Source organism: Dromiciops gliroides, chromosome 6 (genome assembly GCF_019393635.1).
Source record: "Dromiciops gliroides isolate mDroGli1 chromosome 6, mDroGli1.pri, whole genome shotgun sequence".
In the NCBI taxonomy this organism is placed as follows: Eukaryota; Metazoa; Chordata; class Mammalia; order Microbiotheria; family Microbiotheriidae; genus Dromiciops; species Dromiciops gliroides.
Window position 1 is genome coordinate 244,130,003 of NC_057866.1, and position 23,466 is coordinate 244,153,468.

The 23,466-nt window shown below is 39.6% G+C and overlaps 1 protein-coding gene across 1 annotated transcript; it reads left to right on the forward strand.

The window, feature by feature from the left end:
* The first annotated feature begins 1,342 nt into the window (after window positions 1–1,342).
* C6H4orf17 (chromosome 6 C4orf17 homolog) lies at window positions 1,343–22,750 on the forward strand. Its single transcript, XM_043972343.1, has 8 exons — window positions 1,343–1,469; window positions 6,891–7,079; window positions 11,225–11,289; window positions 14,264–14,401; window positions 16,930–17,011; window positions 17,764–17,959; window positions 19,698–19,741; window positions 22,536–22,750. Exons 1-8 carry the CDS (start codon window positions 1,343–1,345, stop codon window positions 22,748–22,750), a joined length of 1,056 nt encoding a protein of 351 aa, XP_043828278.1.
* The last annotated feature ends 716 nt before the right edge of the window (window positions 22,751–23,466 follow it).

The window sequence follows — 23,466 nt, forward strand, 5'->3', positions numbered from 1 at the left end:
ATTAATATTGTCAAATAAAAGATGTATTCTGACATGCTTTTTGGGGCAGCTTTCTACTGTGATATAGAAGCAGCCTCATGAAGACATTAAAAAAACTTTCTTATGGGAAATGAGGAAGGTCATGAGGAGCCCAGGGCTAATAGATCTAGCCACTTTGCTTAAGATCTCCTTCTGCTTCTCTATCTTTAGAATCATCCCCAAGCATCATAGTTACTATATATTATAAGCAGCTATAAATAGAATTTCTCCTCTCCACACCCCCTTACCCCAATCGTCTCACCCATTGAAATAATCACTTCATTTTGTTTTATTATTCTGTTTTTCTGTTTTCCTTACTTCTTATAAATTGACCAGAGCTAAAAAATAGAGACTCCCAGAAGATCAACAACTTGTAGCTCCAGTTCCAATAGAAACATTTTAAAGGCCACTTAGGCAAATTTGTAATGATCCAAATAAACTATAGTTTTGAATGTACTATAACAAAAAAAATAATGATTTTATAAGAAAATAAGAGGCAGGGTACTTTAGTGGAAAGAACATTGGGCTTGTAGTTAGAAAGCCTGGGCTTGAGTCCTGGTGCTATTTACTATTTGGGTAACCTAAGGTAAATTACTTCTCTGGATCTCCATTTACTCATCTGTTAAATGGGGAGATCAGGCTTCCTGACCTTTCAAGTCAGAATAATTGTGTGAATTCACAGGATCATAGTTCTAGAGAGATGAAGGAGACCTCAGAAACCACCTACTTCAACCTCCTCATTTTCCAGATAAGGACATTGAGGTGAATCCAGAGGAAAGTTAAGTAATATGTCCAAAGTCACAGATAATACCCATTAGAGCCAAGATTTGAATGGGGTACTTTTTCTTTCAAGTAAGTGTTCTTCCCACTGGACCATTTCCCTTCTGATTCTGAAACACTAAAATATAACTGTTGTTTCCAAATTGACTAAATGTACAAAGCATGTTTTAAGACAAGCACTACATATTTTTCTGTTTTCTCTCCAAATTTCCAAATTTTCCAGAGACGAATTTTCCTATTGTTCTAAACTTCCCAGAAATTTTACTTCTCAGATGAGAATTGTCAATGAAATTGCCAGAGAGGTAAGTGAAAATAGAACTTTACTGTGCCACAGAATGTGGAGAGTCAGTCATCAGACTGAAAGAGAAGATCATAGCTACAGAAATGTGGGAAAAGAATGAGGATGTATCATGCACCTTCTGGTTATGATGCCTGATATCATTCTGTGATTGCAGTGTCTGGTCCATCCAATGTGGAAGTCCTTTCCTGGCGGGGCTGATCCAGAAGTTTGGTGGTGACTTGGAGAAAGCAAAAAAGCCACACCATGAACATAAACTTCAAATCCCAGCCTGACCCATTAATTGGCCATGATACTTCTCACATCAGTAGAAATACAAATTGTTTTCTGGTCAGACACACTCCCCATCCCCGGAGAGTCTGTCACATTAAAGGTAAGGTGACTTAGTGCCATGGAAGTGATCTACAAACTGCCTAATAATTCTGAGAGCAAAACTATGCTTTTTACTAGAATTCAAGAAAAGTTAATGGTATGAGTTTCAAAAGGGATAAATGGTTTTGATATGTCTTTACCAATAAAAAACAATTAAATGACAATCACACTAAAGAAGAAATGTGAAAACAGACCTTTTTCTTAGCTAACACTGGTATTTTCAACCCAGTTTGTTTCAACATGACAAATATTCATTAGTTACTGATATGTTGTGGGGAAACACTGTGGGGAATACAGAAGCATATGAAAAGACTGGCCTCAATTAGTAATGAACACTTGGCCTAGAGTTAAAGACCTGGGTTCAGATCCAGCCTCTGACCCAAATGCTTTAATTTCTTTAAACTTGAGCTTCCTCAAATATAAAAAAAGATTCTAGTCAGTGTCTGAGATCTTTTTGGATCTAGGTCTATGATCCCATGAGTCACAAGATCAAGCTGATGTCACCTCCTACAATCACAACCCTTGCTCATAGAGTAAATGCCTTATCTCCTATATCGTTAAGAGGACAAAGGTCATTGGATATAAGGTTCATTTCAATCTCTACATTCTTTATAATGTCTCAACATCAACCAGTCTGTTACTTCCCTCTTGTCATAAAGCAAGACATATGTGTTCTTCTCACTACAACTAATACCTGTGCCCTTGTTTCCATTCATTTCTGTCTTTTACATGATTTCTATATTTAAACCTTCTCTTTCATGACTTCAATCTCTCCTCCATTCCTGGTTCTTTCTACTAGATTACAGACAGTTCTTTCCAGTTCAAATGAATGAATGAATGAATGAAAGCCTTCCCTTGACTCTCCTATCCAGTTATATTCTCATTTCTCTTCTCTTTCATGACAATGCTTCTTGAAAAAGTTGTAAACCTCCAATATCTTTTTTTCTAATAACCCATTTTTTTCTTTGACTTCTTGTTATAGTTTTTGCCCCCACCATTCTCTTAAAAGTAACTTCTGACTAAAGTGTTACCAGTGACCTCCTAATGACCAACCCAATGACTTTTATCCAATACTTAGTTTACTTGATCTCTCTGAATTTTGAGGTGCTATTGGCCACAATTTCTTCTGTCCATTTTATCCTCCTTTCATTTCAGATACATCATACTCACTTAGCTCAACATCTCTAACCATTCCTTTTGTCTTTCTTAGGAGATCCTCTTCCTAGTTTTTTAAGGTGAATGTTCTCAAGGTCCTTTTCTTGTCCCTTTTCTCTTATATCTCCATGATCTCATACCTTCAACTGTCATCTCTTTCTGGTCTTGACCTATCTCTTAAGTTTTAGACTGATATTTCCCACTACCTATAGGATATTGCTACCTGAATACCTCACTAGCAATTAATCTCAGCAAGTGCCATACTGAGTTTATCATCTTTGCCAGTACCTCACACTAGATTGTTGCATACAAAAGGCACTTTAAAATGGCAGTCCGATTGGAAGGGCAGTATATTATATGCCGTTAACTGGGAACAAAGAAGGCAGGGGCTGAGAGGACCGAATCTTCCATTACCCAAAACTTTGAAAATTCCTTATCTGCTCACAACCTTTTGGTAATGAGGGCCCAATTGAAGTAATAACATAAATCTAAAGTAGACCCATTTAGCATGGTTCTGTGACTTCCTCTTGCACCACTCAGAAGCATATGAGGTGGATCACAGGAGATAGATAGTAGGGGTAATCCAGAGTTGGAATATAACAAGGCATGAGGGGTGATAGGACAAGTTGACAATGGATTCCAGGATAGAAGACAGTATAACTTTAAACTAACTGTGGGGTAGAGATTGGTGAGGGAGTAAAAGGAAGCGGGAGTAGGAATGAAAGGAAAGAAAGCAGAGGCATCTATTGTAGATCTATTGTAGATAGATGAGCTTTTCAAGAGATTTAGTCACAAAGGGGAGGAGGTATATAGATTAATAGCTATTGGGGTTAGATTGATAAAAACACCTCAAGTAAGGTTTTTTTGAGGATGGGGAAGACATAGGCATGTTTGTAGGCACCAGGGAAATAGCCAGTAGAAAGGGAAAGATTTCAGATAAGTGAAAGATTGTGGATGATCTATTGGAGAAGACAGGATGGAATAAGATCACTCCTGCAAGTAGAGGAGTTACCTTGGCCAGGAGAAGAGCCACCTCCTTATGTGAAACAAGTGAAGGAGGAAAGAGATGAAGAATTCTTCTGAACAGTATGCGATATGGTGGAAGGGAAAGAGTGAGCTCCATACAAATAGCCTCAATTTTGTTCAGTGAAATATGAAGCAAGATGCTCAGCTAAGAGAGTGGAAGGTTTGAGAAGGAATGGAAAAGTTTGGACAGGCCACTGGGTTAAGTGGGATAGTAAACTGATTAAGGATGTGTTAAAAAACAAAACAAAAAAACCCTGCCATGCTTCAATGAAGGCCCAGTTGAGATTAGGTAACATAAATTCACTGACAGTTCTCATCTGAGAAGTCAATTTTCTGGGAAGTTTAGAACAATAGGAAAACTCTTCTCTGGAAAGTGGAGTGAATAATCCATAACCAATATTAAGCATCTACTATGTTCCAGGCACTGTGTTATCATTGGAGAGACAAAGAGTTAAAAGAACCTGCCCTCAAGGAGTTTAACAATCGAATAAAGAAGCCAATATTCAAACAAATATATAAAAGGCAAGCTATATCCAGGATAAATAGGAAATGACTAACAGAGGGAAAGCAATAGAATTGAGAGGTTGGGTAAGGCTTCCAGTAAAAGATGGAATTTTAAGCAAGAGAGTTCAGTAGATCTATTAGGCTTGGTAGGTGCAGAGGAAAAAGAGACAGAGTTCCAGGGATAGGAGACAGCCAGAGAAAATGCTCAGAGCTGAGAGTTGGAGTGTCTTGTTCAAGGCCAATGTCACTGGATCAAAGAATAAATGGAAAAGTAGGAGGGGTCTAGGCTATGAAAAGTTTTGAATGGCAAACAGAGCATTTTGTATTTGATCCTGGAAGGAATAGGGGGCCATTGGAGTTTATTGAGTAAGGGGATGACATGATTGGATCTGTGCTTTGTGAAAATCACTTTAGTAGCTGAATGAAGGATGGATTGGAGTGGGGAGAGAATTAAGGCAGGCAGTCCCACCATCAGGCTATTGCAATAATCCAAGAATAAGATAAGGAGACTCTCCACTGGAGTGGTGGCAGTCAGATGAGAAAAGGGGGCCTATTTGAGAGAAGTTACAAAGATGAAATAAACAGGCCTTGGAAACAACTTGAATATGGGGTGGGGAGGGGAGTGGTGATAGGCAGTGAGGAGTACAAGAGGACTCCTGGGTTGTGAGCCTAAGGAACTGGGAAGATGGTGTCACCTTCTACAGTAATAGAGAAGATAGGAGAGGAGGAGGGCTTAGGGGGAAAGAAAATTAGTTTAGATCTTCAATAGTATAAAGGGGGATGGGACTTGAGAAACTGGGAAGTATTTAATAGAGTAGCAATAAGTATGTTGAAATTCCCATGTATGAGGGCAGAAGTTGGGGAGGAAAAAACAGCCAGGCATTGAACTCATTGAGGAAGGAAGGAAAGTGTTCTGAAGCTTGTAGACAGCAGCTATCAGAATCTTGTTTGGGAGATAAGTAGGGATTGAATGAACTTCAAAGGAGAGACTGAGAAATAGCAATGGAAGAAGGGCCTGTGGGGGGCGATTGGTGGCAAGTTGATTAAGTTGAGTTGGGGGAAGCAGGGGAGAGAGAGTTTGAGCAAAAGTGAAACCAGCACTGGACAGGGCAGCCAGGGAAACTGGGTGATCAGGAAGGAATCATTTCCCAGTGAATGCAGTAAGATGGAGGGAGCAAGAGAGCATAGAGTGAAAGTTAGTTGTTACCTATAGAACAGGTATTCCAGAGAGCACAGGTTAAAGTAGAAGGTTGGCAAGGGGGGTTGAATTGAAAGTGATGGGAATAGGGAAATGGGCAGTGGAGGGTGGAAAATGGGATTTGATCAATAGCAGCCAGTGAGGTGTGGTTCAGAATCACTGGGCTGGGCTAAGCTCTCCCTGGCTTCATAGCTGTCATCTTGTTGCAAGGTACAGTTTCCAAGAGTATTGATTTGAACTCTTCAGACCTGGGTTTAAAATCTGGCTCTATTGTTCATTTCCTGTATGACCTTGGATAAGTCATTTCACCTAAATGGGGCTCAGTTTTCTCTTGTATAAAATGAAGTTGTTGGATTGATCCCTAAAATCTCTTCCAGCTCTGAGCCTGTGTTTTGGTTTGTTTTGGTTTTGGAGGCAATCAGGTAGTCACATAGCAAGTAAGTGTCTGAGGCCAGATTTGAACTCAGGTTCTCTTGACTCCCAGATCAGTGCTCTATCCACTGCACCACCTAGCTACTCCTCCCTTCCCCCTAAGGGTGTCATTTACGATCCTTCTAGGAAAGGAATATTCCATGTGCATCTCAGAATTCTTCTAGGATGAAGCTATGAGGACATTGCTGCTTGAGTTAAAGATACAGTATCCTCACAGTGTCTTCACCCTTTAAGTCTAAAAGCAACAATGTACCTAGTTTTCATTCATGATGTACTGGCTGATTAGTCTTAAGAAGATAAGGCTGCCTAAGGGCAGGCACCACATTCCATTTATCTTTGTGTCTCTAGCACCTAGAAAAACTCCTGACAAATAGTAAGTGCTTAATAAAGGCTTGTAGATTGGTTGGCAGATTAGTTGACTGGTTGTGTATATATCTTCCAGACCTCCCTATCTAGCATTAATCAGCCTATATAGTTGCCTAATTATTTTTGTATAGACCTGATCATAGAATGTATTTCTTTCATCTGAAATGGTCCTCTGGTAAGTTTCAAGGAAGAATCATCACAAAGTTTGCCACCAAGTGTTGAAATATTTCAGCCACAGCACCTCATTAAGAGAATCAACTAAAGTATAGAGAGGATGTGATCTATGTTGGAGGAAGAAAGAGCCACATAGGTACAATTTGCATTCTTTAAGTGACCCAATGGATGGATGGAACTCTGGAATCAGGAAGACCTGAGACCAAATCCTACCTCGGACACTTATTGTATGACCCAGAACAAGTCACTTAACTTCTCTGTGCCTCAGTTTTTTCATCTGTAAAATGGGAATAGCAATGGCACCTGTTTCTCAGGGTTGTGGTGAAGATAAAATGATTAGTAAAAAGAACTTTGGAAATTATCACAATAACTATCATTAAAAATATGGTTGTTGCTGCTGCTGTTATTGAAATAAGGAGCTTCCCCATTTACTTAAACCTCCATTCTTTTCATTCGTTTTGGTTGGAATATTGACATTTGTCTTTGTCCCCCTAGAGGAAGCCTGAAAACCAACGTCTTAAAAAGTTAGTGATTTGTTGTTGTTCTTTTTTCTTTCCACTCATCTAGGTTTAAACAACATACCCATCTGTGCTGTGAATGATGAAAACTTCTTTAAAGCGCTGTATGAGGTCAGTCACTTGGCCACCCCAGAGAAGGACATGCCACCACTCAGCAAAGTCATCTATACCAACAACTCCAGCTCCTTCCATAACCCAGGGTTAAACAAAATGAAAATGCCCCCTCGGCCCAGTTCTGGTAAGTCACCAAAGACTTGATGACGGAATAGATGATGGAACTCAAGAGAACAAAAGCAAATTACTTTTCGATATTTTGCCAGGTTAGAAGTAAAACAGGACCTACAAGAGTTTAAAAGTATAATCCCTGGGGGCAGCTAGGTGGCTCAATGGATAAAGCACTGGCCCTAGATTCAGGAAGACCTGAGTTTAAATCCGACCTCAGACACTTGACATTTACTAGCTATATGCCCTTGGGCAAGTCACTTAACCTCATTGCGGGGGGGGGGGGGGGGGGGGGGGGGGGGGGGGCGTATTATCCCTTTCCTATTAGATCTCAGATTCAGTATATTCTGCCTTGGCTGAACCCCCATCCCACAGAAAATGCTCTTTAGCTACTATCAATAGAAAAAATAGACCTCCCAAATGAGACATACATTTTCAGATTGTTTTAGGACATTTTCAGCTAATTTCTAGATTTGTTTTGCATCACCATACTTGCTTCAAGGGTGAGCTTTTATTTGGCCAAAGGAGATGTTAAGGAGTACATGGGAGGAGTGGGAGAGTAACACTCCAAAAAGATGGAAACAAAGAAAAGAATGCCAATGAAATACTTTTAAAATACACAGAAGAGAGCAGAAGCAAATGCAGAAGGGGACTCAGACAAGCAGGGCAATGTTAGAATGACAATTTATAATGTTAATATATAATATTTATATATAATATAATTTATATATTTATGGTATGGCATGGTACAGTATGGTATGGTATGACATACAATATGATACAATACAATATAACATAATATAATGAATTAAGATGAATTATAATACAATAAATAATATTTATAAGTAATATTAGTTTTTTTAAAACAAGCTATATGTAATGGAACCATATGAAATCTCTTTCTGTTCTGGTTTGTACAAGAAGATCTTCACATTTGTTGATGGTTGTGAAGTTCATAATAACAGAAAATTTCATAATTTTCATAACAGAACATTTTAAAATAATAATATTCCACAAAGTCTCCCAGCATGTTTACTGTTTCTGCAATGCTGGCTAAGTCACTTAATCTCCCTGTGCCTTGGTTTCCTCAGCTGTAAAATGAGGGAAGGGAGTTGGACTCAATGGTCTCTGGAGTTCCTTCTGCCTCTACTGCTATGGTTTTGTTTGTTTGTTTTTAGTGAGGCAATTGAGATTAAGTGACTTGCCCAAGGTCACACAGCTTGTAAGTGTTAAGTGTCTGAGGACGGATTTGAACTCAGGTCCTCCTGACTCCAGGGCCGGTGCTCTATCCACTGCGCCACCTAGCTGCCCCTACTGCTATGGTTTTTAATCAATAATGAAAGAGTTTAATTGAACTAAGAACAGTCAGTTTCATTGTTTTCTCATCGAAGAGGAAAATGACACTGATAGGAATGCACCATTAGAAGTAGCAAGTTTTGGACTTCATTGCTCCTTGTGCCTAAGACAGTTGCTGAGCACTTGGCCTGAACCCATTCTCCGGCTGCTTATGCTGGGCTGATTCTGGCTCAGGAACCCCTAACTTGCTGTGGTACCTCAAAGGTGAGTGCCTCCCGGAGCTTCCATTTTGTGCAAGGGTCCAGGCCGACTCACCATCCTGCCCCTCCCTGTGCTATGTCCGACTTTCTAAACTTCAAAATCCTGGTCCCTTGCATTGAGTACACTCTTCTCACCCATTTCAACTTCCTTTGAATATAAACTCTTTGAGGGCAGTGACTGTCTTTTTTTGCTTGTATTTGTAGAACTAGTACTTAGCACAATGCCTGGCACACAGTAAGCACTTAATAGTAGTTTCCTCCCTGACTCCAACCCTCCCTTCCTTCTTTTCTTCCTCCCTCCCTTCTTCCTTCCCTCCTTTTCTTCCATTCCTCTTTTCTTCCTTCCTCCCACTCCCTTGTTCCTTCTCTTCCTTTCCTCTTTCCTTCCTTCCTTCTTTCCTCTTTCTTACCTTCCTCCCTCCCTCCTTTCCTTCCTTCCTTCCTCCATTCTTCTTTCCTTCTTTCCTTCCTTCCTTCCTTCCTTCCTTCCTTCCTTCCTTCCTCCCTCCCCTTCCTTCCCCCTTCTAGGGTGTTAAGCCTCTAGGGAGGAAATGACAAAATATGAGAAATGTCCCAATAATAGCTCCTTTAGAGAACCACCATTCATAGTGTCTTGGAGCCTTCAAAGATACTCTTCAAACTTCAATCACCTAGTAATGGGCCATTTACAATGTAGCTAGGTTGGTCCCCTGATAACACACCATCAATTTTCCACTTGGACTTGATGATTTTCCAGCTGAAGAAGGGTGGGGGGCAACAGAGCCTACTCTCCCCTGGCATAGATTGAGAATCTCACATCACACATGCAATGAATCATTTGAGTAGGATTTCAGTGGAGGGGATTGATAATATCTTAGGATTTTTCATCATGATTTCTGGATTGATTTCAGAATTTTAAATCTATTTTCCAATATATTTGAACCAAGCAGTTCACTTTGCATCTCTTTGAAACTATTTCCCAAGCACTAAAGTGAAGGCACCAAAAACTTGCTTTAAAAGTTCTGTACGACCCTTTCATTCCTGAAATACATTTAATTCCACAAGAGTTTATGAAACACCTGCTGTGTGCCAGGCACATTCTACCTAGGTGAGGGAGGTATGGAAAGTGGAATTTGGAGAGATTAACATGCATACACTAAGTAAATGTAAAATATATACAAAAATGTTTGGTGGAAGTATAAATATCTGAGGGAATCAAGAAAGACCCATTGAAATGGGTAGCACTTGAACTGAGGGAACTATGGATTCCAAGAGGAGGAGATGGGACTACCTGGGGAATAACTTGTACATAAGCACAGAGGCAAGAGATAGAATATCATATTTAGGGAACTGCAAGTAGGACAACTTCACTAGAAAGTTGAGTTTGGGGGAAGAGGTGATTTGCAACAATTTTGGTCAGATAAAATTGAAATCAGACTTTAAAGGCCTTTACATGCTGAGACAAGAAAACAATATAATCAGTGACTACAACAATGGAAAGAATAACCACCAAAAATCAAAAGTATATGTTGCAAAAAAAATTGTTTTGTTTTTGCAGGGCAATGAAGGTTAAGTGATTTTCCCAGGGTCACACAGCTAGTAAGTGTCAAGTGTCTGAGGCCGGATTTGAACTCAGGTCCTCCTGACTCCAGGGCCGGTGCTCTATCCACTGCGCCACTTAGCTGCCCTTCTGTGTTGCACTTTAAAGAATAAACCTAGGGGCAGCTAGGTGGCGCAGTGGATAGAGCACCAGCCCTGGAGTCAGGAGGACCTGAGTTCAAATCCGGCCTCAGACACTTGACACTTACTAGCTGTGTGACCCTGGGAAAATCACTTAACCCCAATTGCCTCACTAAAAAACAAAAAAAAAAGAATAAACCTAGATCAAAAGAAGAAATAGAAGGTGCCTCCATCTTATCCCTTGTCAGTGGAAGGAGATTCACTAGTGTCATACATTGTAATTGTTTTCACACTTATTTTGATTTATTGATGAATTTGTGCAAGTTTTCATCTTTCTCTTTTTTGTCTTTAAAAACACTATTCACTATATGGATTAGCTCAGAGTAGAGGAGAAGGAAGAATACTGGGAGAAATTGTGGTGATATAAGTAACAAAATAAATAAAACATTTTGAGGAGGGCAATGAGGGTTAAGTGACTTGCTCAAGGTCACATAGCTAGTAAGTGTCAAGTATCTGAGGCTGTATTTGAACTCAGGTCCTCCTGAATCCAGGGCCAGTGCTTTATCCACTGAGCCACCAAGCTGCCCCGATAAAACTTATTTCTTAAAAATAAAAAATTCATTTTAAAAGAGTGGATGAGGACCTGAATTAGGTGGTGATCTTGTGAATAGGGACAAAGGGGCAAATGTGAGAGATATTATAGGAATAGAATTATGATTAGCTATGGAAGGTAAGGAATAATGAAGAACCAAAGATAATCCCAAGAGTCTACACCAGGATGCCTAGAAGGATAGTGGTGCTACTTATGGAACCCATCATAACCATAGCAACTAAGTGCTAGTTTCTGTGATTCATCTGCAAGATAAGGGAATGGATACCATGCCACATAAGCACAAAATTCCCTTACAGTTTGACCCCAAGCTGTTTTCCTCCAATTCAATTTCAGAGCCCTGTAAAGAAACAAAAGATTTCTTTGATGATCGTTGTGAAGGTGTTTTAAAGATTAAAAAGGTAAGAGAATATTACCAGTTATCTATGTCCAATTATCTCTCTGTGGATTATTAGCCTTTCATTTCCTTTCTCTCACATACCTTTCTCAAAACTTAACAAAGGAATGGATGGAATCATAATAGTGATATTAATAGTAACAAAATTAACTTACATTTACAGGCTTAATCCTTTTATATTCAATGCACTCACCCAAGGGCACATAACTAGTTATCTCAAGAGCCAGTTCTAGGAATCCAAGTTTCTTTTTTTTTTTCTTTTCTTTTTTTTTTTTTTTTTAGTGAGGCAATTGGGGTTAAGTGACTTGCCCAGGGTCACACAGCTAGTAAGTGTTAAGTGTCTGAGGCCGGATTTGAACTCAGGTCCTCCTGATTCCAGGGCTGGTGCTCTATCCACTGCACCACCTAGCTGCCCCGGAACCCAAGTTTCTTAACTTCTAGCCCAGTACTCTTATCACCAAACTACCATAAGGATGAAACCACAGAGGGCATACCATCCATGCCCTCATTTCTATGAAAAATTATGTACTCCTCTAATTACATTTTGTAGGACAGCACTTGTTACCTTATAGAAACCCCAAAAGGGGTTCGACTAGACTCTCATCAACATTATTAAACAGGGTACGTTTGCTCCAAAGGCTTTGTCCTCCAGATGAATTCAACACACAGCTTTTATGCTTCTCCATCTTGGTAGTGTATGATATGATTATGGATTTGAGTCAGATTAAACTCTGAGGATGGGGTCTGGAAGGTACCCAGCCCTGCCCCAGTATAGTTAGTTTAGAAGTTTATTGCTTGTCAAATTCTCACTGTATCCTTTAAGTTTTATTGCCAATTAACAGTATTTTTACTTCTGCTCAGTCTCCCCACTTGTCAGCTACATATTAGTTTTGTCTGCAATCCATCATGTGTCAGAACCCTAGTCAGTGGATCAGGGAGTTTGCCCATCAATTCAATACTCGGGACTCAAGAAGAAAGGACGGGGCTCGGCACAGCATGCAGCAATTGAGTTGAGACCAGATGTTAAGTGACATGTCTCTTTTTCTCAGAGCAGAATCCCCTTGGCCCTGGGGTCCCCAACAATGGATTATTCTTTTCTTCCCAACATAGCCGAAGATAAATTTTAACCCTGTCATCCTTCTAGAATTAACACGACTACAGAACAATGCTGAAGCACCTGAGTGACTCTTCCTGTTATTCAGGTTGAATATCTTTAGAGACAGGGGCCGGGAGAGGGGAGTCAGTGGGAACTGTGAGATCTGAAACATCTGACTGTCACTCCCCTGTTTCCTCTTCCTTTGGTTTGACCTTGTTCCCCCTTCCCTTTTCCCCCTTGTTCCTGGAACACGTATGCATGTCTCCATACATTGATCGCAAGCTGAACACGCACCCTGGGTGAGACAGGATTGGATGTTAGATTGTGAGCTCGACCTAGTGTGCGTGGGGACTTCCCCTCTGACCAACATTCCTATATAAGGTCAAGGCATGTATTAGCTGGAGCGGTTCAGGCACTGAGCTTGCCCATTCCTATGGGAATGTAATAAATCTGTCTCTGCTTGACTTGGTGGTCTCCTCGAGTTATTTGGGTAAACTGAGGCAGTTTGCTCCATACAGTAGGACAACCACATGATTGGCCCGGCACATTGTAGTAGCTGAGCACTGGAAGTTGGGAGAGACAGATAAGATCCCATACTTTCCCTACAAAATACTGCTAGGGTTTTTGCATCAGGAGAGAACTAGGTCACAGTGTTAGCATCAGTCAGGAGGGACTCAGTTTCCTCATCTGTAAAATGAGAGGGAAGAAGTAAAACAGAATTTGGGCTTCAAGGACTGGAGAATAAAGGCATCACAAAGAAAAGAGAAGCAGCATGGTATATTCAGGAACAACACCAGGTCCAGATCCATAGGATGCCATTGTCTGTCTCATTATTTACATATCCCCCTTCCCTGACAAATGCCTACTTCCTTCCTTCCTTCCTTCCTCCTTCTTCTTCTTCTCCTTCTTCTTCTCCTTCTCCTTCTCCTTCTTCTTCTTCTCCTCCTTCTCCTCCTCCTTCTTCTTCTTCTCCTCCTTCTCCTTCTCCTCCTCCTTCTTCTTCTTCTCCTCCTCCTCCTCCTTTTTTTTTTAAGTGAGGCAATTGGGGTTAAGTGACTTGCCCAGGGTCACACAGCTAGTAAGTGTTAAGTGTCTAAGGGCGGATTTGAACTCAGGTACTCCTGACTCCAGGGCCAGTGCTCTATCCACTGCACCACCTAGCTGCCCCTCCTTCTTCTTCTTTTAAAGAAGTCTTTCTTCTAATATATACTGCCTATGTGCCTTGACCTTAAGAGAAGGTGTAGAATTGTATTGGTAGAAGGACTTTTCTTACCTGGGAGTTTCCTAGATAGGTGAAAACATAGAAATAGTCCCTATCCCCTATTTTTCTCCATGGTTTATGGAAACTGTTGCTTGGTATTTATGATCATTATCACAGTCTATTTCCATGGGTCATTCATTCGTTCTGCTAATCAGTGTAGTTGTAGCTACTTTCTGAAAATTCATTCAGTTCTTCTCTGGCATAAATGGTCATTGGCTTAGTAAACTCTTGTGCTTAAAAAAATAGGAAACTTTAATAATATTAACCACCACCACAATAATAGATAGCATTTATATATCTAACTTTACAAATATTAGCTCATTTTATCCTTGTAAGAACCTCAGGAAGTAGGTGCTATTATTATCCCCATTTCATAGATGAGAAAACTGAAGCAGACAGTGGTCAAGTGACTTGCCAAGAGTCATGCAGCTCATAAGTATCTGAAACTAGATTCAAACTCAGGTCCAAATAATGCAGCACCCTATCCACCTCAGTACTCAGCTATATGTGTGTGAATTCACATGTGCATATATCTTTTGTTACTCATATGTTTTCTTTGTTTTTAGCATGAATTCCAATGGGAGGTAAAAATGTAATGATTGCATTATGCCTTTGATTTAGGAAGAACTCCGGGGCAGAAGTCATGGTTCATACCCAAAGGCAAGCAAAAGTCCTATGATCTCTGAACACATTAATCCCAAGAAGGAAGTGAGAGGCAAGACAATTTGCATACCGAATTACCTGGATCAGGAAATAAATGTAAGAGCTATAGTTACCATTGTTATTATAATGAAAGAACCTATATATAAATCAATTTCTCTACCAACAAGCATTTCTTAGGTGCCTGCTAGGACATAAAAGACACTCCCTGACCTCAAGAAGCTTACATTCTAACAGAGGAGATAGTTTACGTATTCATATAGGAATATATAAACTAGGGACAAATACATACAAATGTTCACGTAGAAGGTGGTGCATGAGTTTCATTAAGGAAACAAGATGCTAAAAGACAGAGATGAAGAGGAAGTATATTCTAAGAATGGGGCATAACCAGTGCAAAGATACAGAGGGAGGAGATAAAGTGTCATCTATATGGAATAGTAAGAGGTAAAAAGGCAAAGAAACAAGGGGAAACAGATTGATTGCTTGTCATTTTTTTTTTTTGGTGAGGCAATTGGGGTTAAGTGACTTGCCCAGGGTCACACAGGTAGTAAGTGTGTAAAGTGTCTGAGGCCAGATTTGAACTCAGGTCCTCCTGAATCCAGGGCCGGTGCTCCATCCACTGCTCCACCTACCTGCCCGGATTGCTTGTAATTTTTCCCCACGTGCACTGAACACTTGTGAGGAGGAAGATTCTGGGAGTTGCTTGTGTATATGAGTATGTTTTAGAGGGTTGGTTTAGTGTGGCTGAGAGATGTGAGTGATAGGCTTCTTGCCTCATAGCAGGACGGGAGCAAATCAGCTAGAAAGGGATGGAAGTAGGGAGGTGTAAAAACAGCATCTTTCAGGGACACCCTTTGTGAGGAGGGTGTCTTCTGGGAGGTCCTGTCCAATCATGGGTGCATGGTTTCCACAGGGTCATATTACAAGTTTACCTCCTTGGCAAATAATTTATAGTCATAGTGTTAGCAGTCATCCGATAGGAATCAATCCCGAGGGACTCAGTTTCCTCATCTGTAAAATGAAAGGGTCCAACAAGATCTCTGAAATTCCCTTCCAGTTCTGATTCTATGATCTTCTACCTCACATGGAAGGTGCATACTGCCCACATGAGTTGTCCCAATGTCCAACTTGCTGTTCCTTAAATATGATATTCTATCTCTTACCTCTGTGCTTATGTACAAGTTATTCCCCACACAGCCCCATCTCCTTCCTCTTGGAATCCATAGCTCCCTTTAAGACAGTTCAAGTTCTACCCACTTCAATGGGTCTTTCTTGATTCCCTCAGATTTTTGTACTTCCCCCAAATATTTTTTGTATATATTTTATATTTACTTAGTTTATACATGTTAATCTCTCCACACCCCATCTTTCACTGCCCCCCAATCCAGGTGGAATGTGCCTGTCTCTCTCCAAAGAGAGTCTTGAACCATTTGTGGTTCTCCTGAAGGAAAGAGGAATGTCTCTCTTCTCTAAAGCTCTCACACCGACTCCACCCTGCATTAAATCATCATTTTCTCCACCAATCTAGAATCATACTTAAACTACAATCCCAAATACTCTAAGCCTGATTTTTTTTTTTGGTAGGGCAATGGGGGTTAAGTGACTTGCCCAGGGTTACACAGCTAGTAAGTGTCAAGTGTCTGAGGCCAGCTTTGAACTCAAGTCCTCCTGAATCCAGGGCCGGTGCTTTATCCACTGCGCCACCTAGCTGCCCCTAAGCCTGAAATTTAACATGGAGACATACACTAACTTTCTGCTTGGGAATGTTTGACCCTTAAACTCAATGTATTGTTTGCATAGCTTTCCAGAAAGTGAGTGAACAGAAGTAGGAGAACATTGTACACAGTAACAGCAACACTGTGAGATGATCAACTATGATTGACTTAGTTCTTCTCAGCCAGAGAAAGAACTGATGGCACCTGAATGCAGATCTAAGCTTACTATTTTCACCATTTTTTTCATATTTTTTTCTTTTTGATCTGCTTCTTCTTTGATAATGTGACTAACATGGAAATATGCTTTATGTGACTGAACATATATAACCTATATCAAATTGCTTACCATCTTAGGTAAGGGAGAGGGGAGGAGAGAGAAGAGGAAGGGAAGGAGGGAGAAAATTTGAAACTCAAAATCTCATAAAAATGAAAGTCAAAAATCGTCTTTACATATAATGGGGGAAATACTATTTAAAAAACAACCAATAAAAATAAACAAACAAATAAATAAATAAAAACAACCAATGAATCACCAAGCAGTTATTAATAACCAGGAGTGCTTAGCCTTTTTTGTGTCATGGATCTCTTTGTGAGCCCTTCTCAGAAATATGTTTTTGAATATATAAAATAAAATACATAGGACTATAAAAGAAATGATATTGAAATTTCATTATCAAAATATCAAGAGTTAGTTCCCAGACTCCAGGTTAAAAGCTCTTGCGCTAGGCCCTGTAGATAGAAAGATAAAATTGAAACAATCACCCTCAAAAGGCTTACATTCTGTCAGGCAGGTGATATCTGATGGCTCTTCTTACTGGTAGAATGGTCAGGGATGAATTCTGCCAGACAACAAACAAGTGAAAGGGTAGGCTGTGTCCCAGGCGACTATGGAAAATGTGCTTCTTTCAGATTCTGTCAAAGCTGTGTGAAATCTTACAAACTGACTCCCTGGCAGAACTCCTAAAGTGGCTACTCCATGCAAGTGTGAAAGGTAAGAACATTAGCCTCAGGTAAGCTGTTCAAAAAAACCATGGGCTACTTTCTGTCCTGAGGGAGGGGCCCGTAAAACTGGGAACATTTTGGCTCCCATACCATGGATTTATAAAGGCTGATTTCCTGCTGGGGTTCTAAGGGAAACCTGTATCAATTAACTTCCTTCTCAGTGGAGTATCAGAGATGATTCCAAGATTACATGGGCTTCTAGTTCAATGACCTGGGCTTCTCATTACCTCTTGCCCCCAGTCCCTCTATGGGAATTCCAAATAAAAGACAGACTTTAGGGGACATATTTGAGGGACAGGAGGAATCTTTAGCTGTTCCTCATGTAACACCATGTAGGCCATTGTCATTGGTAGGTATATTATGTGAGGTGGCATGAATCATGAGTAGAGTAATGACTTGGAGTCTCGAAGACCTGGGTTCAAATCCAACCACATTCACTGGTTGTGGGGCCCTGGGCAAGTCACTTAACTTTTCTGAGCCTCAGTTTATTCATCTGTAAAAATGAAGGGTTTAGACTCAATGAACATCAAGAACACATCCATTTTAAATCTATGACTCCCTTCTGATTCAACAGTAACAGATGATTTTGGAGTGTGAACCACTCTCTGCATATTACTACAATACAAAACCACAGAAACTAAGGTTTGATATGGTGGTCCAGGAACTAGGCAGAAATAGCTAATACTGTGTTGGGTCTATTTCTGAATTATGATTGCAGCTTTATTTCTCCTTTCAAATCAGAAAAAGAGTGGGTATCAGCTTTGATCCATTCAGAGCTCTCTGAGATCAACTTAATGAAAAACCGAGAGCACATCCCCCAAAAGAGCCCTGGAAAAGAGAAAGAAAAATCATTTTCCACCTACAAAGCTGGCATGACTCCTTTTTCAGAGAGCAAGATTCCAGTCCTAGCCAAGGAAGAGGTATCTAAAGTCAACAGGTAATTAGTGCTCCATCATGAAGAGCCTAGATTTTTGTTTATGAGCAGCTGATGGACATCCAAGGGAAGTCAGGAGTAGTGAGAATGGCTCTGGAAGTCAGAGTCCAAAGTCATGGACCAAGTACTTAATGGGCCACTGTGAGACTCAGTTGTCTCCAAAAAAAAATAGTAATATTTATGCTACCTATTTCAAAACATGAACTTCTGTAACTAAAAAGAGGCTATTCATTCCTTTTAACTGCTTGACCATGAATTTTTTTAGGCTTTAATTTAACTTTTTTCAATGAAAAAAATCTATTTTCCCTCCTTCCCACCTCCATCTTAAAAAAAAAAGACAAAATCCTATAACAAATATGCATAGTCAAACAAAACAAATACCCACATTGCTCATGTGCAAATATATATGTGTATTTACATATATATATACATACACACATGTACACATGCATATGCACATACACATACATATACACACATACACATGCATATATTTGACTTTATCTTTTGAGAAGGATGAATGTCAGGGGTTTAAAAGACTCTCCTTTACTTAATAGATGAATTTTTGTTTTAGGTAACAGGGCTTTTATATTAAAAATTCTTGAATTCCCTCTCTCCAATATTCAGGGGACAATCTTTTCACTAAATTATCTAATCCAGCAGCTTTTTTTTCTATCATCTCTTTCCTAAGTTGAAAGGCAAAAGAAAACCTGAACAGGAGACAAAAAAAAAATAATGCACATTGCTCTAAAAATGAAGAAAAGGGAATATAAAAGTGATAGTATAGGGCCTAGATATGGTTTAAATTATTCCCACACAAAGAGATGCCATATTCTGCCAAAAAGCAAAGTAAGCAAAGGAATGGAGAATAAAGGATAGAGAACAGATCTGTGATTTCACCAACAGAAGGAGTTCCCTGTTGAAGAAGCTCCCTCTACAAATGCAGTTTGGAGATTTCTCTGCAACTTGGAGTCTTAGAAAGTTGTTGAAAGCACCAAGAGGTTAAGTGACTGGCCAAAGATGGTGTCTACATTATTAATTGGGAAGATTACCCTTTCGGCTTAAGAAAACATTCCCCATTCCCCATGGGTAAAGTGGTCTAGTAGAAAAATAGCATCTATCTAAACTCCAACTGCTGGTGTTGCTTATGCAAATAGGACAAAAACTTTCCTATAAAAAATGAGTTTTGGGAAGGCCTTATGGGAAAGAAGCCAATGGAAAAATAAAATCATGTCTCTCAGAAAGGCATATTGAAAAAGGAAAAGAAACTGAAGATAGAGGTATGTGAGAATTCCTTTTTGTGTTATTTGCCCTATGACAAAGTTGCTTTTTGGGGGGAAATAATTATCAATTGAGGCAGTATTTTTTTCTTTTAATAAAACAGTACTGTAACCTTACAGTTATACCTTGCCTTAACCTTTCTACCCTGAATCCCTCCCCCAAGTAATAAATCAATATTATCATAACTTGAGGTTTCTATGGACATCAGAGGGTTTGGAAACATTAAAACACTTTGACCTTCATCATATGTACCCAAATAACTATTTATCTACTATAAAAGTGTTAGATTTTCTGACTAGAAGGCAGTTATAAGTCTATCTAGGACAAAGACCCCAGAGATGGTATTGCTATGTTTTGTAAACACTGAGACTTCAGGCAATGCTGTAATCTATGGAGGATGCTTGTGTAGGCATGTAACATGTGTGTGAAATTCATTGCCCTTTTCATCTATCTGATTTAGAGTCCCAAGCCAAAAACTGGAAAAAAGTAAAGAATCAAGAAAAGGTGAAGTATCATTTGTACATATTAATGATAAGATATTATAATAAGGACATTAGGAGTCCTACTGATGGGAAGGACAATATTATAGTATTTATGATATTTAGTTTTGAAAAGATGGACAATATTATAAAACTTAAAATATTTAGTTTTGAAGAGACAGACACTGAAATAAAAGCTGTTCCAAGAAGTGAAGAGACAGATACAACCACCTGTTGAATTTGCCATAAATAAAAATGTTGCATTGACCATTTTGAAAGGTAAACCCTGAAATAGATCTTCGAGAAAGAACAAAAGCTATAGGTCTAGTGTTAGGTTCACAGCATTAGAACTAGAAGGAACTTCAGAGGCTCTCTGATCTAATCTCTTCTTTTTATAGATAAGCAGAGGCCCAAGTAGGTTAATACTTATGTGCCCAAAGCCACATAGGTAGGAAGAGTCAGAAGAATTCGATGTATCTTGAGCACTGGACCTGGAGTCAGGAAAATCTGGGTTCAAATCCAGCCTCAGAGACTTACTAGCTGTGTGACCCGGGGCAAGTCACTTAACTGCTGCCTGTTTCAGTTAATAAATGGGACTTATTATTAATTAGACATTATTAAATTAATAAAAGACCATCGTGACGGGTCTCAGAGTTTAACTGTTTTCAATGAGCAAAAATGTATTTTCTCTCCTTTCACCCCTCCCCCATTTAAAAAATAAATACAAAGAAGACAAAATCCTGTAACAAATATGCACAAACAAAACAAATAGGCAGGCATATCTGAAGATATTGTATAGCATTTATTATATAGGTTTTCTTGAAATGGAAATGTATTGTTTTACACTGAATCCATGTTCTGCTGTGTACGTGCAAACTTTTTTTCTTTTCTTGTTTTGCTTTTAAGTCTAAAATAAATTTTTTAATTTACTCAAGGGACAGCTAGGTGGTGCAGTAGATAGAGCACCAGTCCCGGAGTCAGGAGTACCTGAGTTCAAATCAGGCCTCAGACACTTAACACTTACTAGCTGTGTGACCGACCCTGGGCAAATCACTTAACCCCAACTGCCTCACTAAAAAAAATTTACCCAAACCGCACCCCTCCCCCCAACCCAAATACCCACATTGGTCATGTCCAAATATATATATATATATATATATATATATATTTGACTTTTTCTTTCAAGAAGAATGGACTTCCAAAGGCGCCTTCTAGGTCTAATGTTCTATGATTCTCATGACCATCAGCCAGAAAGCCCCAGAAGTACCATGAAAGAGACAGCAATATTGAACAGAATAAAGAGAGAAAAGCAGATGTTTGTGCCTCACCTGGTTCCAATCCAAAGACCAGCTCAATTTTAAGTCCCATTGAAGTGCACTCTGAACCAAGGCATGGGAAAGAATAAAGAGATCCAGCAGAGTGGTCAAAGTCTGATTCCCACAGAGGTGGGTTCTAACTCTGTGACTTATGTGATGATAAAATAACAAGATGAGCCCACATACCAGAAAATGTTTTGTTTCCTAGTCTGTACCCAAGAGAATGGGCCCAATCTTCACAAGGTCCTTTATACCTACACCAGAGATGTCACAGGGCCCAAATATATTTCCCTGGATCTGCCTTAACCCAGATTTCCTTGGGCCATTCCAGGTTTGACCCATGTCCCACATATATCATTCCAAATGTTCCTGGAATACACTTGATCAGCCCCTTAAGATCCATCCCCCATCAGCTATTTCCACAATTGGAAATAGCCTTACAAGGCATAATCCAATTGAGTAGCCTAACAACCTCAGAGACAAGATTGGAGGCAGAAGACCTAGATCGAAATCTTACACCTGACATTTCCTGTGTGACCTGCAGTAAGTCACTTAACTCATCTGGGACTCACTTTCCTCATATGTGTAAAATCAAGGTTGAACTTGATGGCTTTTAAGTTCCTTTTTTCAAATCCTCTTTTCAAATCTAAATCTAAAATTCTACACTCTGTTCTCTCATTCTAAACTCAGTGGCAATAAAAGGAAGGTCTGGGTTCTTTAAGGCAAGTGATTCATATAACATAGAGAAATCTTTTCAGTATAATTAGAAATCAAAGTCACCACTGGGCTTTTTCTGAAGTGCTTAATAAGACTGATACTATCTGAGCAAAATGAGGCATATAGACTGGAAACTTTCATAATAAAATCATTAGGGACAGCTAGGTGGCACAGTGGATAAAGCACCGGCCCTGGATTCAGGAGGACTTGAGTTCAAATCCAGCCTCAGACACTTGACACTTACTTGCTGTGTGACCTTGGGCAAGTCACTTAACCCCCATTGCCCTGCCAAAAAACAAAAAAACAAAAACAAAAACAATAAAATTATTAACCCTACTGGTAAAACTAATTGTTTTATTTGAACATTACCTTGGAGAGAGACAGTTGGCCAAAAAAAAAAAAAAAAAAAGGATGAGAGCAGGGCTGTGCTGGAACCAGCTCTGATTGGCTCTCAATAGCCAATTGTTAAATCTTCATCATGAGCATTTACACCTTGGAACTCAGCAAAGGCTACAAATCAGGGCTCAATTTATTGATGTTCTAGGCTTAAGAAAGTGAGAGAAAAAATGTTAACAGTGCAGATTAAACTTAAAAATGTGTCCATGCAAACATTTTTTGGGGGGAGGGGGAGTCAGTTTAAAATTTTCTAGCATCAATTCTCTAGGGAATTTCCATTTAGATCAATTTCATGGAGTTGCACATTATCTGCTTCCTTAATGGAGACTCAAAACTGAATTTACAAAGTCTCAGTTGCCATGTCACCTTATTTGGGTTGTTCTATTTCAGAGGCTGAGGCTAAGCTTGTGTCCATTAAAGAAAGAAGCAAGCTCGAAGATGCCATTGAAGAATATTTCAGCAAAACGAAGCCCCCTGCCAAGAATCTGAAGATCTGGGAGAGAAACTATTGCACTCACTCAGCAGGAAAAGCAATAGAGGCCAGGAATCAGCAGCAAAGCTTATATTCCCACAGACCCACTAATTATAATCTTTTAAAATTTTAAGTCAAAGGAACTTCATAGCAGTAAATATCAAGGAGAGAAAACCTGTTCTGGTTTTCCTTCTCAGAAACCCCAGGTTCATCCATTCTTACTCCTACTCAAAAAATTGTTTTCAAGGTGGCCTATCATAACCAAGCATGGACTACTTCCTGGGGTACCAAATTTTAGTCCTCTAACATTGGTAAATTATACTTATAGATAAATCTGAATGTTAAACATAGTTTAATTATTTTTAGTCTGTTAATTTTGAATATATATGAAATAAAACATATATGTGCACATATGCTCTATTTTCATGGTTTACAGACTCACTACATAGGAAGAGGACCCTGGTGGTCACAGCAAGAACCAGGTCTGAGTCAGTTCCACAGCCCCTGTCCATGTTCAGTGTCTTCATGAAGAAGAAATGATTAGGAATCTCATGGAGTAGGCTGGTCACAAAGGGCTTCTTTCCCTCCCCTCCCCTACTTTTAACTGCATATCATTGGAAGAGTTGCTTATTTGATGTCTTAGGACACAATTCACCCTCCTCAAGTCAATGACTATTTTTCAGTTTTTCTTGGGTTACTTTCAGTGCAGAATAGAGTACAATGGGGGCAGCTAGGTGGCGCAGTGGATAGAGCACTGGCCCTGGAGTCAGGAGTACCTGAGTTCAAATCCGGCCTCAGACACTTAACACTTACTAGCTGTGTGACCCTGGGCAAGTCACTTAACCCCAA

Bases quoted from the DNA above. Each gene is read 5' to 3' on its own strand.
- C6H4orf17 (XM_043972343.1), top strand. From the start codon at position 1,343: ATGAACATAAACTTCAAATCCCAGCCTGACCCATTAATTGGCCATGAT. The intron at 1,470-6,890 runs GTAAGGTGACTT...CCACTCATCTAG, and splicing joins GAGAGTCTGTCACATTAAAG to GTTTAAACAACATACCCATC. The intron at 11,290-14,263 runs GTAAGAGAATAT...CCTTTGATTTAG, and splicing joins GTGTTTTAAAGATTAAAAAG to GAAGAACTCCGGGGCAGAAG.